This window comes from Typopeltis vanoorti, chromosome 12, assembly GCF_054136105.1.
Source record: "Typopeltis vanoorti isolate ZY-2024b chromosome 12, IOZ_Tvanoo_1.0, whole genome shotgun sequence".
NCBI lineage: Eukaryota > Metazoa > Arthropoda > Arachnida > Uropygi > Thelyphonidae > Typopeltis > Typopeltis vanoorti.
In genome coordinates, this window is record NC_143560.1 from 97,295,440 (window position 1) to 97,313,602 (window position 18,163).

The following is an 18,163-nucleotide window of genomic DNA, read 5'->3' on the forward strand; positions in this document are numbered from 1 at the left end:
TCTTTCATTATATGGCAAGGTAAGAGGAAGAAGGACTATGGAAGATTAACCTTAATGAGTGATGATGGATAAAATAGTAATTCAGTTACTGAGTGACCACTTTGCCAAGGTATATCATCTTATTTAGACCACAAACAGAGACCTCGAACCCACAAATTCTACATCATTCCTTTTGCACAATTTAGGATATTGGAGAATCTCAATGTAAATACAACTGTGGAATTAGATGGGATATCAGCTAGGATTTTGCAAGAATGTACAAGAGAACTGGCAATGCCTTTGACTAGTCTCAGCTCTGGTAGAGTTCCAAGGGAGTGGAAATAGGGCAAAATAATTCCCTTCTATAAGGGAGGTTCTAAGGCTGCAGTAGCAAATTATATACCAATCAGTATCTCGGGTGTAGTGGTAAAAGTACTAGAAAAATTGGTAAAAAAGAGAATTCAAGAATAGTTAGATAAAAATACGACCCTCTATGAGGGTCAACATGTTTGTGAAGGGTCATTCATGCCTATTATAAAAAGTTAGTAATTTACTAACTTTTTATAATAGAGGAACAGCTGAGTTGGATAAAAGAAATGGGCTATATGATGATTTTACTGGTTTTTGCAAAGGCATTTGACAAAATATCACATGGAACTCTGTTATGCAGATTAGAACAAATGGCGATGGATATGATACTGGTTAAGTGGATTAGAGGATGGCTGCTGGACAGTTATCAAAAAGTGGAATATGGAGGAGCAGAATCGGGGCACAAACAGACTACTGGTGGTGTTCTGCAAGGTTCAGTGCTCGGACCATTGCTGTTTAATGTATACATAAATGATATAGGAAATAACCTGAAAGGAAATATTCAGTTGTTTGCTGATAATGATGTGAAATTAGGTAATAATCAGGTTATTACCTATTTCAGATCATCCACATCATGGTGGAGGATGTGATGATTTGTATAAGCTGTCAATATTGGCAAAGGTTAATGAGTGTCAGTTTAATGTCAAGAAATCTAAAGTTATGCATTTTGGGATAAATAGATTACAAGCTGTGTATCATATTGATGGTACTGTACTCCAGGAGACAGAGAGTTAAAGTTTAGAGTACATATTGCTATGGTTGCTAAGGTAGCCCATAAGATTACTTAGCTATTGAAGAACACATTAACAAGTAGAGATAAGAAAGTTATTGATTCCTCTTTAAAAGGCTTTGATATGCTCACATCTAGGTTGGGGTTCTTGGGGATGAGGAGGCAATGGAGAGGATTCAGACATGAGTGACCAAGACCGTGAGTAGCCTGTGGAACATTCCTATGAGGATAGATTGAAGGTGTATGGATGGCAGAAGTTGGTTGATAGGAGAAAAAGAGGAGATATGATAGAAACATTTAGGTTGCTTAAAGGGTTTTATAGGATATATGTAGGGAAAATGTTTCAGCATTTGGCTACAGGCACCAGAACAAGGGATCATCTCTTGAAATTGAATAAAGGTGTGATTAGTGTGAAGATTAGATTTTTTGCGTGGAGAGTTGTGAATGAGGGGAATGGGTTGCTAGAGTCAGTTTTGTGTGCTTTGTCTGTTAATGGGTTGAAGGAGAGGTATGATAGATTGTGTGTATAGATTGGGTCTCCTGCAATGAGTCTTTGTACCCATGGAGGTGACCATATAATAATAAGCTCATTGAACTACATACTTTCAATGTACTTAAACAAGTTTGCAAACACTAGCATCAGATATGCAGATATCTGATGCTAGTGTTTCTGATAAAATCTGATAAAAAAAATGCATCACAAAATGTGATGAATTTTTTTTACTTAAAAAAATTCATCACGTTTTGTGAAGAAATATCAGACAACCCAATAACAAGTCATGCAATGATCAATGCCAGATAACTAGAAGAAAACTTCACCTTCATATACTTAGCCTTGTTATTAGCTATCCCTATATACCGAACAAACAAGGATGGGTTGACAATTTGAGACAGTGAACCGCATTGTACTGTCTTTTGGTCTGTTAAATCAGGAATGGACATGATGAGACTTCATGCCAACTGGAATCTCATGTAGTTTAACAAGGCATTCATTGATTTTGTCAGGAAACTAGGTGACAGGGAAAATCAGTTTTCTACTACTGTTTTGTCACCACTTGTTTTATTTAACAGTCTTTCAAAGTAATTTTTCCAGATATCTAGACAATAGAATAAATATCAGGGAGTTTTTAGTTATTTGGAATATCTTTATCTCCTGTTTTCATGTCACCTTTATTATCTCTGATCACTTTTCCAGTACTCTTCTCTCCATTTCTAAGCTTTTTCAGTAACCTCTAGAACATAACTAACTCCATAATGCAATTGGAAGAATGACTGTACATTGTGCCCTTCAATTGGAAAAGGCCTGAGTTGATTCTTGTCTTGACAAGAGGAATCTTTATATGGATTTTTTTCAATCGAAGGTGAGATAGCTGATCTCATATGATGATGGTAGTGGCAGTTCGGTGTAGTTGGTGGATTAAGTGGTGGAGACGGAGTGTTGTAGAGTAGATGCCCTCCCTCAATGAGTCTTTGGACTCCTTGGAGGTGCCATATAATAATAATTTTCCCAACTCCCTGATATTTATTTTCCAGATTCTTACTGAAGTTTTTCCCATGTCTCATACATATTTCTCTGTATTCTTTTAGGACATCTGCCAACTTATTTGCTAGGAAAAATTTGGGAGACCGTCATCCTAAGACCAAATTATTATTGTTTTTTTTTTTCTTCAAAACTTTGAACTACTATTTTTCAAAACTTTCGAAGATCGCTATTTGGACTACTATTTTTCAAAACTTCAGACTACTTTTTTTTTTTTTAACTTAGATGGCACCTAATTAGGACTTTAGTCTTGTGTTGCATGCTGCAATTACTTATACTTGTCCCACTGTTACACCGGATTGTGGTTGTCTCGCTATTGTAACAAACTTTGTTTGTGTGCTCTGAAGATGCTGGATATAATATTAGCTTTTAAGTTAATAAATAGCTATTTTCTTATCAATCTGTGTTCGCATCAATACCGTTAAAATCCAATTCAACATATTTGTTAAGAACTTTTGGTATACATTCTTCTTTTTCCCAACTGCTTCTTTAACTTCTTGTATTCACCATGGTGTTTTTGTTTTTCTGTCCTTGTGACAACTTCACCTGATAACTCCTTAGCTGAAGCTTTCAATGTTTTCTTTAAAGTCCTTGTGTACCTCACTAAAATCCCATCCAGTCTCATTGCTGTGCTGAAATCAAGCTCTTGCAATAGCTTTACTCTCTCTCTCTCTCTCTCTCTCCAACTCATCCCTCTCTATTCCTTTATCTTTCACCTTAGCCTTGAGATAGCTAAATTGATCTCCCTTGGATGTATGCCTAAAGTGATTGCTTAACAACTCATGTATTTTAAATTAAAGATACCGAGAAATTATATACTTGGTTTAATCCATTATCCAAGTGTAAGATCAAACAAAGTTTGCACCAAGTATCTTTCAGGACTGGGAGTTGCCCCAGTCCTGAAAGATATTTTAGGCGCAAACTTTGTTTGCTTACACTTGGATAATGGATTAAACCAAGTATATGATTTCTTGGTATCTTTAATTTATAATATAACCAAGTTATTTAAAGTATAACCAAACTTTCAATAACTCATCTATTTCTAAAGCATTTAACCTCCCAACCGGCCGGTGTGGATGAAATATTCAACACTCCCTAGCTTTTTTCATGGATCAAAACTTCGTCGGCATTCTACCTTTTATCATCCCATTACCTTCCTCCGCCATTAATCTCGTTATGGCTATTCTATAGCCATTAGTGGATTAGCTGTTGCTGAGTGACTTTTGTGTCCCCCTCCCCCTGTCTTTACGTCTATTGTGTTGCTTAGAATTTCATTTACTGTCCTAAGTTATTTGACCTTTCTTGCCTCTAAAATGATTTATTGTATCTCTTTCCAAAAATTGAAACGAATTTCACATATGCAAAAAAAATCAATCCTGAAATGACCACTGATCAGCTTTTGCAATGAATCTATTTAGTGATAGTTAATTTGGTGTATTTTATTCTACAGATCAGTGCACCGGAAGAGTTGCACTGATTGTTCTTTCACTTTACGTATAATAATTGAATAATTTTTTTTCGAATTTTAGAATTTTCAAATGTTTGCTTTGAAAATATTATGTCAAATATTTATATTTTTAAATAATATTTAGTGAAATAAATATGTCCTTTTTCTTTCGTTTCTAGCCAAATAGCATTATATGGATCATCACATTTCAGATTTAGATATGATTTTTTGTTATTCATAAAGACAAAATAAAAAAAAATGTTAAAATGCTAAATTGCATTACTCGGTTTCCGATCGTGTCTTTTTGGTATCAAAAATTTATATCCAATGATATTTTAGCAGCGATTCTTCGCCTTCGTCTTTTATTTATTTATTTGTATTATGCATATTACGATGATATCTAGTGCATAACCTCGTAGATATGCTGAAAATATAATGTGAAAAATATCATATACGGAATGATTCAACATTTTTGCTCATTTTGAAGATTTTCTAATGCTCCCCCCCCCCCCTCCTTATTCTCTCCTGGAACTCAATTGCATAACTACTCTAAATTTCTATACAGGTTTGAAAGCTTTTCTAGACAGCATTCAAAATCAATTACTGCATTTTACCATTTTGACAAAAGATATATGGCAATCAGATTGCATCGTGAAGCTTCTAATTCTGTTCTGTTTATTTGCAATCTAAAACCAGCTGTTCTACTGTCCGCTGATATTATGTGAAATTTTAGAAATAATATGCTATATTTTCACCATGCAAAATTGTTTATATGCATACCACACAAAAGAAAGTTCAGTAGTATTATTTGTGTTTGTTTTTCTTTAAAAAAATCTAAATATTCTTCTGCTGCTGGAAGCTATTTCTGAAATAATCTATGTCTTCTAAATACTTGGTAATATCCTCTTAGCTGGAGTAAAAGTTGAAGGCTTATTACTCTCAGTGCTATTGAGAAGAAAGGGGAGAACACTAAAGTGCCTCAGGCTGTAGTGCAGAATATGTCAAGAATGTCTTGTTTCCTTTTCGATTGTTGATTACTTATATTCTAACAGAAATACTGATATTTCGTTTACATGCTTATACATTATTTATGCCAAAATAATTGCTTAATTTATAATGATCAGTTTAACTTTTATTATCAAAAATTAGAAATTAAATCATACAATTATCTTGAAAAAGAGGATTTGAATTATTTTCAAAGAAAAGGTGCATATGCATTTCATAATCTTCTTTTTGGGGGGGGGGGGGATATAGACCTAATCAATCTGCGGATATTTCAGATAATTTATTTCATAAATCGTTTGCAAGACAGCTGTTACAAACGTAAATCACTTGGGGAACATACCCATTCATTTTAGTGTAAAATAGTAGCAAAGGTTCAGTTACTTTAGATATCTAATCTAGAAGAAAATGTTATGTCTGCTGAGATTAGAATTTTACGTGAATAATTTTTCTGACATGATTTCTCTATTCGTTATAATGTAACCAATTTCCAGATTTTTTCTCTCCTGCAGACTTCATGCTATATGCAGTGATTTCTTTTTTGTACTACAAGAAAAAAAAATCAGATAACAGGAGAAAAATATGCAGTATTTTCTTTTCCACTGGCTGATACAATGTTCTTTCTTTGTGTTTTGAAGAGAAAGTGCAAATGACTTTTTTCTTACTATTTTTGCCATTATAACATCTCATATAATTATAAGAGTGACATTTTACCGTTTTTCTCTCACACAAGAAACAGAAATAAGGTAGTAATAATATTGTTGATTCTGCCAAACTTCATTGTAGCAGAAATTTTTAATACAAAACTTTGTAATATATATATATATATCTCCGAAACAAGAAATTTGGAACCCATATCCCATCAATGTTGAGTGTTGGCAAGGTGAAAATGTTCCCATTATTATTTATATATTTCATTTATTAACTAGGGGGGCTATGCCCAACCCCCCGTGTTCCGGTATGGTAGACCAGTTCTCCTTCAATTGTGATAACTCGAAAGGGTTTTCCGCCCCTGAATTCTGATGACTCGAATTTTGAAGACTCGACACTCGGGGTAGCCCTGAGTTTCAAAACGTTTAGATAAACATGACATAAAAAGGCTTATCATTATATATATATAGGGTAGATTTTATTTCATTATTTTTTATTGTTTTGATGAAATACTTTACCTGGAATACTGATATTATTTATGTGTCATAAAAAGAACTTAAAAATTAGCCTTCAAGATATTTTCATCTTAAAAGCTAATAAGAAAGAGTGCATTCGGGTATCCCTCTATCAATATTTGTAATCCTGAAAAGGACTGTTTTGATGGCCTTGAAAACAAACATTTTTTATTTCATACTGTTCAGAATTTAAAATTCTTGAACAGCGTGGAACACCTTGAAGCAAGGGTAAACACACAAAGCAGTTTTACACTCAGGGCACCAGATTTTTGTTTCCTTTCTGATATTTTTTTTATTACATACATAATATTTGCGTGCAGGTTTTTTTGTTTTATTAGCCGTTGGTGGTAGATTTTCGGGATAATGGTTGGAGTTAGCAGCGTTCAACCTCAGATGTCTGGCAGGATTTCCTGTTTTTCTGCTTGCTGAAGAAGGTGCATGTGCATGCAGCAATGCTTTCGCAATTTCTATTCTGTATTCTAGATATGTTATGGTAGACAAACATTTTTTCTTGTACAGGAGGAAACTGTTCCAAATAACAAAATCCAATACATGTCCAAACACTTTTTTGTAATATTTTTTATGCTCTTTCCTCATTATTTAGAATGATAGCTGCTGATCGCACCTGTCGACTCCACCAATAGTGTTGTATGCACACACAGCAATGGGTTTTTCTTTCTTCAAACCATGCTTCTCCACGGATTCCGTTGATGGATTATGCAGGGAAGACAGCAGAAAAACATCTTTTTTGTCTCTCCAATGTAGTGCAAAAACTTTCCCTTGCTGATAAGTTCGGATTTCCCCCTTCGATAGCTTTCCTGAAGCCAGATCTGGAGGCACATCTCGCCTTTTTGCATTTACAGTACCATAACTATCTGTACGATGCTGTAAAAGCAAATCAGCAAGTTCAGGACACATATATAGTAATTATCCATTATAATGCAGTAACCTTTCCCCAGTAAAGGGTCTAGTAACTGCATTACTGCACGCATCGACAAGGGGAGATCCGAATATTTATCATGCTCGATTACAGTTTGCTTTCCCGTATAAGGTTTGAAATCCCAAAGATATCCACTTTCTGATTCGCAAAGCATAAAAAATTTTACTCCATACTTCACTTTTTTTTTGGGAATATACTGCTTACGTTTCAGTCTACCTTTGAATGGCATAAGGCTTTCATCGATACTCAAGTCTCTCTCTCAGGAATGTAGAGTGATCTACATTTCTGATGGATTTTCATCAGAAATTCATAAATTTTGCTGAGGACTGGGCAAGGATGTGTTGCCTGATCATATTCCTCATTATTCTGAAAATGCAAATACTTCATGATGAGACTGAATTGTTTTTCAGTCATAACATCACGAAACATTGGCGTGTTCAGAATCCAGTCTGTAGACCAATACATTTCGAGAGCGGGCTTTCGAAATGTATTTCGAAACTTCGGGTTTTCCACTTTCTTTATTCTGATATTGCATTTGAAGGATGACAGTGATTTTAAATATTAATTTCACCTATATCCAAATATCACATAATTTCCTGATTTATAATAATCAGGAAATATGTATATTTTCTGATTTATAATTTGCTAATTTATAATAATCACCACATAGTTTCAGTATCGAAAAATTAAAGTTATGTGGAACAATTACTAGAAAAAAATAACGAATTAAATAAAAACTGTACCTATGTTTCATAACAGTTTTTGGGTGTGTGATAGTAATGCAACGGGGGCGGGGGGGTTTAAATTATCAGAGGCGAAATAAAGTTCAATTCTATTGTAAAAATATGGAAATGAAATTTCACATTTGATATACATATTTTGAATGATAAAAATAAGCAAATGTATCACTTACTTTAAAAATTGGAGAATAAAATATCTGAATTATGCAAAAAATATAAATTAAAATCATAACTGTTAATTTCATTTTGTAATGACCAATTATACAAGGAAACCAAGAAAGTGAAAGTACAGATTACTATACAACATGAAGAAAAAATTTAGTAATATGATTAAAGAATTTCATGTTATTCTCTATAAAGCAAAGTTGCTCAAGTGTGTTGTGACGTTGCCGAAATATCAGAAAATATTTATTAAAGTTTAATTTAATTTATATCCTTAACTACGTTGTTCTATTCCTTAAGTGTTTTAATAATGCTCAAGCATGTCCTAAAGGAAATCTGTGAAGTATTATTCGATTTCGATGGTTTTGTACAAAAATAAAAATAATATACTCTGGAACGTCAGCAGCCGGTTTTCTTTTCTTTTTTTAAAAGAATATTTCAAATAATTATCGTGAATTAATTTCTTCGAGAACAAAGAAAAATCTTTTGTCTAGTAAGCGATTAGAAAAAAATTAGCGCAAAAAAATAAAAAATTAAATTGGTTCTCCAAGGTAAGGCAATATTTAAGTGAAGAAATTATTCAAGACCTTTATTTTGTCCAGAAATTAAAATTGCATTATACAATAAAAAGAGAAAACAAAAATATGAATAATTTCTCTATTTTTAATCTATCATATATAACTAAAATCCAGTTAACCAGCATGGAAGAAGAAAGTCCGCTTCTTGTTATAGGCAACTGAGAGTCAGCTACGAACGGGAGATAATCCGATTAACCGTTCTCTTCAACATGAGGGTTTATCACACCTTCGAATGGACATGACAGTCAAATTGCACTTCTTATCCAGGTTCTTTAAACAGGTGGGCTGAAACATATCCAGATTTAGTTGGACATCTATAGACGTCCTAGCCAGTAGGGAGGTTAATACCACATTCATTAAGTCCATTTTACTTCCACTTACTTACTTTTTACTTACTTACCACATATTGAATAATTTTGCTAAGATGTTCTTTTGGATATAAGTCTAACAGCTTTTCATTGTCTGATTTCACCTTCTACACCATAGTTCTCACTTTCCTAGCCCACTTTTTATACTGTTTCTGGTCACAGTCATCGTGTCACGCGGTACTGGATCCACAACATTTTCTTTTTATACAGTTCTTGCTTCTATTCACTTTACACGGTTTAGTCTCCTAATTCAGCATTGGCTTCTGTAGACATCTTTGACCACTTCTTCTATCATTTAGTTTTTTATGGCATGGCACTGCCCTTCTTTAATTTAAACATAGCATTTCCTGTGTTAAGATTTTTCACATTTAACGGGAACATTATTTTTACAACCAGATATTCTTCTGATGCCACTTGAAAAACTTACTTTTAGCTATTAATTTTTCTTCTTATACTATTAATATCATTTAGGTAGTGATCAGCATTTATATTATTCATGTAGCATAAAAATCAGTATTAATTTTTTCTAATTAAAAGAAAATCTGGATAATGGAACTTTATTTAATCATTTATTTCTAGAACTGGATGAAGTTAGTGACTTACTTAGAACAGTGCAGATGCCATATGTTGTGTTACAAAAATTAGTAAGTATTGATATTTTGATCTTACCCTTGTTTATTATGTAATTTGTTGACATCTGGTTATTTTTAACTAAGTGTTCTTGAGATGTCTGGCCCACAAATTGAACCATGTTCAGCCATCCAGTTTGGGGATTGTAGAGTTTTTAAATATTCAGGGTTAACAATAGACACCAGCTGCTGATTAAGAAAAGAAAAATTAATTTTCATCCTATTTTATCTTTCAACTCTTGTTGAGTTATCCTCTGAAATGTATATTTTCATCAACACATTGGCACTTTCATTATATTACACATGTATCTAATCACAAAAGGCTGAAATGTATAGTTATTTAATGTTATTGTCAATTGTGTATTTGGTGTCAATTGTATCAAGTAGTTTTCTTCCTTATCCAGTTAATAAAACATAGGTTTATATCCAGGGTATTTATTATTATTATTTTCAAGATTAGTATTACTTAATCTTGAATGGACAAACTTGAGAGAGAGAGACAGACAGAAAATAAATTGAAACTAATAACTTTACCAAATAAATATCAGTAATGTTTTTTGTGATATTTATGAATGTAACTGTGTATTTAAATGGGTTTTTGTGTCTTGCAAGCCTATGCACAGTTCAGTTTATAAATAGAACTTGTTATCTAAAGATAACAAGTTTTATTTATACACTTGTTAGGACCCACAAACTTCACAGCAGAAAATAAAAATATAAACATCTCAGAAAATTAATTTCAACTTCCTTTCTTCATAATCACAGAATTCTATAACAACAACAAAAAAAAAATAAACTCCTTTATAAATAATTAACTCCTTTGTAAATAAACTCCTTGAGGTAAATAAACATCTATTTCTTCCTTTTACAGCTGTTCTTCTTACAATAAAAAACAATAATAAATAATTTAAAAAAAAATCATATCACTTATATTATATCTGGTTCTATATCTGGAATATAACAGTCTTAATGGCTATTAGGAACGTATAGAGTTCTTTTCTATTGGTCTTTTTCGAATGATCTTTGAGCTGTTTTTCCCCCAAATAGCTCAAAGATCAAAGAAAAAATAGCTCAAAAATCATTTTAAATTCCCTAACAGAATGAATTAACAATATCCTTCACATCCTTATTTAAAGTTCCATTTTTCTTGAGCACAAAAAAAATGCATTTCTTCTTGTTTAAGATATTTTACTAGAACAGGTTTTCTGTTTCACTGCATTTTAAAAAAAATTGTCAGTTATTTTGCAAAAACTATTTTAAAGGAACTTATTATCCTTTAAAATTAAATGCCTCCATTAATTTGGAAAAACTTTGCTTTCCCTCTTAAGAGTCTTATCCTGCTTTCTAACTTAAAATCTCCTTATCTTACATTTTCCTCCAAAACTTCTGCCTTTCAGATCTTCATTTTTAATCAACAATTGTTCTAACAGTCTTACTATTTGGAAATTCATAATCTCTGTGCCAGTGCACTACTATTACTACTACTACTACTTGCCACTGCAAAGAATAGCCAATGAAAATGAAAGTATTGTTATTATAAAGAAGGTTACAATTGTGTAAAAACTTATCTCAGAAAGTTTTTCTTCTCCTTTCAAGTTTTTAAATTCCATATAAAAAAGGAATTTGAAGTAAATAATAAATTTAGTTTAATCCTTTTTCCAAGGGTAAACAAACAAAGTTTGCACCTGAAAATATCTTCTGGACTGGGATAAGGTAGTACAACACCAGGCAACTCCAAGCAAAGGTGGACCAAGCTCTCATCACTCCTTGTCTCAGTATCTCCCATAATGCAAAGCACATCTCTTGCAGACATGTATGCTGCTATGCATTAAGGAAAGGGCCACTACCCAGACCGGTTTTAACCTTTATTGAGGTCTAATCAGTGGGAGGCAGACTCAATCATGGAGATACTAAGGCAGAAGCAATAGGAGAGGTCATATTTACCTATAGGAGTTGCCAACAGGTGTACCACCTTATTATTTAATTACTCTGGATTTAGAGAAAGATGTTGGAAGTTTATTTTTCACTTGGTTAGACTATAATAAATTTAGTTTAATCCTATATCCAAGTCTAAGCAAACAAAGTTTGCACCTGAAAATATCTTCAGGACTGGGGTAAGGTAGTGCAACCCCAGGCAACACCATAGCAGTATACATGTTCCCAAGGAGATGTGCTTTGCATTATGGGAGATACTGAGACAAGGAGTGATGAGAGCTTGGTCCACCTTTCCTCAGAGTGGCCTGGTGTTGCACTACCTTACCCCAGTCCTGAAGATATTTTCAGGTGCAAACTTTGTTTGCTTACACTTGGATAAAGGATTAAATGAAATTTATTATAGTCTAATCAAGTGAAAAATAACTTCCAACAGAATTTGAAGTAAATCCATTTTTTTTTCTGTCTTGATACAAATACATATCATAATCAAACATTTTTGATAGACCATAAGTATATACATAAAGATTTTTTAAATACAAACTTTACTAAGAAATATTAATTAAAAGGAATAAAGTATTACAAATTTTAGTAATATTTTCATTTTATATGAAAATATTTAGTTAAATGTTTTCATATAAAATGCATTACATTTTTCTTTTTTTATAAAAAAAAAAAAAAAAAAAAAAAATTGGTCATCGCTAAATTTACAAGATGCAAAAACATCTGAATATCACTAATATATGAATGCTTGATACGTTATTAGACTGTTCTTCATTATCAATTTCATAGTTCCTCATTGCTGAGTAGATAAAGATGCATGTAAAATCTTTTTCAAAATCATTCCTTATCCAGAATTTAACTTTGAAGGTTTTTTTTCCTTTGCAGATCTTTATTTTTTACACTTGGTGGTGTTCACATTACCCAGTGACAGCTGTTCTAAAAACTAGCAACTATCATGCATGTTCTGTTACCAAAATTCAAAGCGAAACTCAAGTGACAAAATGGTTGCCATTAGTATAGCAGTTATGTGTTATGATTGTATTGCATAGGAACACAACTGTAAATAAATAAAATCATTTCTAAGTAATTCCCTAAGAAATATAAATACAACTAGAGTTTTGAGATGCTTTTGTTGAAGTCCCAGAACTAAACCTTTCACTCATGAAAATTATTTAACTATTATATTTTTAAAAAATTCATCGACAGCATCTAAATTAATGACATGATTAAGATAGAGTGAATTTTCAGCTAATCTTCACTTAAAAATTTCTGCATCATCATCACCTTTTCTCCATATGTTGTTATAGAAAAAAAAAAAAAAAAAAAAATCCAAATACATTCTCGAGTCCATAATATTTTATATTAGCTAATCCTGAGTTTAAAGTTCTTGCACCTGAATGTGAACAACATTACTAAAATATCTTTCCATTTCGAAGCTCACTCCATTCCAAAGAAATCCACTTGTCCAAAGTTAGACTGAAAAAGTGATCCAGTTTTGCTGATTATTTAATTTTGGATATTTGCTCTTCTTTTTTTGTTCACAGTAGTCCAAAATTAACTTTGAGATGCCTGACTGGTTCTTTGGTAGTCCATAGTTCTGTTTTGAAACTGATTCACATATAAAAGAATCATTAGCATTATTCAAATTGAGATTTCATATTTGCTAGACAATTTGTTCATTTGTTCAGTTTCTATCACAAAGTCCATTTCATTGTGAATTGTGGTTGGTAGGCTGTTATGTAGATGGAAAGTTTTTTTTTTTTTTTTTTTGTAACAGATTATGCACATGCAACAATAGTTCTGAAGTTAAACTTGGACTTTTGACAACAATGATTCTTAATAACCATACCTACAAATTATCTCATGTATGAAGCATCTCATGGTGTCTGCTTTTGAATTGTTGCTGTGTTCTTTACTCCATTCTTCCTCCTCAGCTTTGTTTACTAGCAGATGAAATGAGATTGAAATATATGTTAGGATTTGCAGCCTTCTCTGGGTTCTTGAGTCCATATTTTTTACTGGAAATACTTCATGATGTATTGTAAGAATATCCAGTTAGATGAATTTATATCCTCTGTGAGACTTGTAAACGACCTACAATATCAGCTAACTGCTAAAAAGGTTGAACTGATAACATAACTGTATGTGTGATGTGTAGTGTTTGTGGAAGGATGTATTTATTTTTACGTACTCCCTCACACTGTGTGATTTAACTCTTAATTTCAAAACAAAAAGAAAACACTGAAACTAAACTCCTAATTAACCTTGCACACAAGTTCGTATCTTGGGATATTTCATATGCAAATTAAACTCTTAAATTCCTATTTAACTCACTTAACCCAATAAGAGGTTAAGTTTTGAAATGCCTTATAACCAGACATCTTCTTTCTCTTGTGCCTTATCCAATTTATTTGGGATCGACCTTTTTACATGATGCGACCTTACATGCACAGTCCTAACCAACTTATCACAGAGCCTCACCTTTCTTTTTTTTATTTATTTACATTACTGCCATATGATTACTCATGCAATCAAAAGTTTTTCCATTCTTAAAGAATAAATGACTTTGCTTATGCCCTTCTGCTCAAATTTGTTACATCAGTTTTTTTTTGTAAAATAATAATGACAAACTATTTTATAGCCTTCCAGATTGTCAGAGCCAATGAAGAAAGAAATGAAATCAGAATCATCTACTACTCTTAACTCAGGTAACTTTTTTTTTAAATGATGTTTTTAACACCATTTTTGGAAACATTATTATTGCTGAAGTTCTCTTTCCCCATCATTTTTTAATATTACATTGTTTAACATAATTTACTTCACTTTCCTCTAATAATATTTGTTTCAAAATTTTAATTATGATTTAAGAAACGCATGCTGATAGGGTTCCTTTTAGATATTTAACTGAAATTTTGCAGTATTATTTGATTCAGATTTCTTGAGGGGTAGGCTGTTTTTTATATCTACTTCATACACAAGAGGTCCTGAATGCTGTAGCAGAGTAGTGCCATGTGTATGCAAGTGGTAAAGAGCTGGGGAGGTTGTATTCATCAGGAAAAAGGAGTATGGAGGAATGCTATTCGAAAGAACAGAGGGAGAATGAAGGAGGTGGATGTGAAGTTAATTTGGTAAATTTGGAGTTGAACCGTGGGTGGATGCTAACTATGATAGCAGCTTCATAATTATATAAAAGGAGAATAGTGGTGGCCATCTTGTTAGAGCAATGCCCATGAAAATACCTACAAAAAAAAAAAAAAAAAAAAAACATAATACAGAAACAGAGCACCTATGAGAAAGTCGTTGTTGCAGGGAGTCAGTGAATGCAAGAGAGAGAGGGAGGGAGCATGTCTATTAAATGAATTGTCCATTCTGGATATAAGCTAGCATTCTAATGGAAGTTTTAAATGTAACACCACAAGTATGAAAACAATATTCTAAGATCTTGTAGGTTTGGAATTTATAAAGCATAAGAGAATATCAAGTTTTTTGGAGACTGAGGAGGTAAGGATAGGCTAGATAACAATCAACATAAGAAGAGAAAACTGATCTTGAGTGGCAATGAGGAATAAGAGGGAGTGAAACAAGATCTTTCTTCTGAGAAATAAGACTGGATTATGTTCTTATGGCATCGAGATTCACTAAATTATCTTTATCCACTTGAGAATGGTGAGGAGATCAGTTTTTAATGCATTGGTAATAGATCTTAATGCTTGGATCAGGTAAGGATAGGCTAGACATAACAATCAACATAAGAAGAGAAAACTGATCTTGAGTGGCAATCAGGAATAAGAGGGAGTGAAACAAGATCTTTCTTCTGAGAAATAAGACTGGATTATGTTCTTATGGCATCGAGATTCACTAAATTATCTTTATCCACTTGAGAATGGTGAGGAGATCAGTTTTTAAGCCATTGGTAATAGATCTTAATGCTTGGATCATCTGATCACAAGGTTTTGTGAATGAAAATTGAGAAATGGAGTGAGAGTTTTGGTTGCTTGCGTTAAAGTTGTTGGGTAGGTGGGCGATCTAAGAACTACTGGTTCCCATATCTTAGAAAATTTCACGCAGCAATATTTATTAAGATTTGGTGTTGTTTTTTTTTAATTATTTTTTAATCTTCTAAATCAAAAAAAAAAATCTTTCAAGTTTGTATTTGTTGTGGTGAAGCTTTTTTTTTGTTGTGAAAGGTATCCAAGACATGGTCAGCTAGACCTGACTGATCGTAGTTGTTGCAGTGGATATATTTCATGTGTTCCTTCAAGACAGATGTTGACAAATCTTCCAGTTTGTCTGTAATATGACAAATTGCAAGAACATGAAACCACCTGAAACCAAGACTTATTCCTTAGGATAGTGGATAAGGACATCCAGTTTCTTATGAGGTTTGAAAGCATTTAGTTATTTTTTCTGAAATGTCCCAGGTGTAGGGAATAGTAATAACATTACTGTAATCTATAAGTTGAAAGGGATGGGAGGAACAATTATTTTGTTAATTTTTTTGGCATTGTAACCATTGAATAAGAGGTGCAGTGAATAAATAGGACTTCTGCTGTGGGTGAATCTTGGTTGGAACAGAGATTGGCAGCTCTGTTACTAAGGCTTTTTATGGTACCTCATTTTTGGGAACTAGGAGATAATAGGAAAGTTTGCAAATGTATCTACTTGTGTGTATGTAGATTTTCTGTAAACTTGAGAGAAAAAAAAAGCATGCCAATGAGAAGATGTGTGATTAGAGCAGCTGGAAAAGATACTGTTATTGTTATGTTCTTTTTTTATAGTCAACTGGATTCTGGGGTGCCAGCTGTTGAGGTGGAGGAAGAGTCTAATGTGTTTGAGCCACATTGCCAAATGGAGAGCACATCATCGATATATATTAGCCAAGTAACAAATGAAAATTAACAAATTAATTGTTCCTCCCATCATCTTGCATTCCTTTCAATATACAAATTACAGTAACACTATTACTATATCCTATATCTGAGGCACCTCAAAAAAAAAAATCAGAACTTTAAAGAAATGCAACCTCTTCATTGCTCGCAAAACTCATGTGAAGATGGCTGCTATTATCCACTTTCCTAAGAGGATCATCTCTTTCTCTCCTTCCCTCCCTTCTCTGTTCTGGTGTGTACATGGTTCCTTGTTCTTGTAACTTCTATTATGGACAAACTGGGAGACCTGCTAAAATCTATCTTGAGGAACATAAAAATATATATTTGCCACCATAACTATGGCCATTCGGATCTAGTTGAATGGCCATAGTTGTAGTTGACAGAATCAAATCAACTACTATGCTCCACCGCAGCAAATAAAAACTTGAAAAACTATATATATATAATCAGCAGATTCAAAACCAAGCAGATTTTAATAATCATGGTTGTGTAAAACTTTCCAAGATTTGTGAAACAGTTATTCTTAGACCCTTCTCTCCACCAGCCAAGGATACAAACACCATAGAGGGCATCCTTATTAGGACATCAGGTTTTTCCTAATCTAGCATCTTATACTTATGGTTTGTGTTATTCTGTGTGTGCATTTCATTACAATTTTTATGTTGCATTCCAGATGGTGTCTCTGAGAGATAAAATAGTTGAATGTATTTAATTATTTCATTGGGATTTTTTATTCCATTAAACCTGAAGATGAGCTTAAACCAGCGCCTTAACCTAAATACTCAATGGCTGCCTTCTTTCTTCCTCTTTTGGGAACAGGCTGGATAAGGCTTGCTTTCAATTGGATAGATGCTCAGATGAGTGTGACAGTGTAGACAATATAGAATGGAAGTTAATTCTGAGGTAAATTTTTAGTACAATTGGAGAATACTGAATTGACCAGGAGGTATGTGAATATCAAAACTATTAAGGGTTTTTTTTTTTTTGTAATGTTCACAGCATGCGTCCTCTGATGAGGAGGCATGCTGCGAACTGTACATGAGATGTGCATTAGTTCTCTACAAATGACTCCCATTCAAACAAGAAGCAGGCTTTAGCATTTAGTGCTTACAAAATCTGATTTGAATGATGATTTTTTATTTATTTATTTAGTTTATTTAGTTATTGTTATATCTCTAATAGACTTGGTCTACTTTAGCACACTTATTGAAGAATCAGAGTAGATAACATTTAGCTAAGTTATGAATGAAGGTCCTTATTCTGGTTAAGGTTATTTTATCAGAGATGGTGTTTAGATTAGGAGAGCAAAAATAGTAATAGGACTATGGAAAAGAGGCATCGATTTCAGGGTCATCCCTGTTAGCACCATTGTAATGCCATAGGATATGAGACAAAGATTGTCTGGCAGAAGGACAGTGCTTAGAAAAGGAAATTCAGACAATATTATAATCAAGTTGCCAAGAAGAGACATCCATTGGAGGGAAATTTGCTGCATAGTGTGGGGAGAATTATGAGGATTATCCATTATTCTAATAGGTAGATGAACAATTTGTGGTAGGTCATTATGCATAGTAAATAGTTACGCTTCCCTTCCAACATGATCTGTGAAGTTGGAGATGGGGTACCAGTTTGAATTATGAACACTGAAATCTCTGAGGAAGATGATCTCACTGTTTGGGTAATCACAAT

The 18,163-nt window shown here is 33.0% G+C and overlaps 1 protein-coding gene across 4 annotated transcripts in view; it reads left to right on the plus strand.

The window, feature by feature from the left end:
• LOC150101039 (uncharacterized) overlaps positions 1–18,163 on the plus strand; it is a 592,625-nt gene that overhangs the window by 495,589 nt on the left and 78,873 nt on the right. For all 4 annotated transcript variants that reach the window (XM_090401634.1, XM_090401633.1, XM_090401632.1 and 1 more), the window contains exons 23-24: positions 9,601–9,665; positions 14,227–14,293. In XM_090401634.1, the coding sequence (XP_090257760.1) occupies positions 9,601–9,665; positions 14,227–14,293 (132 nt within the window). The remainder of the gene's footprint in view (positions 1–9,600; positions 9,666–14,226; positions 14,294–18,163) is intronic.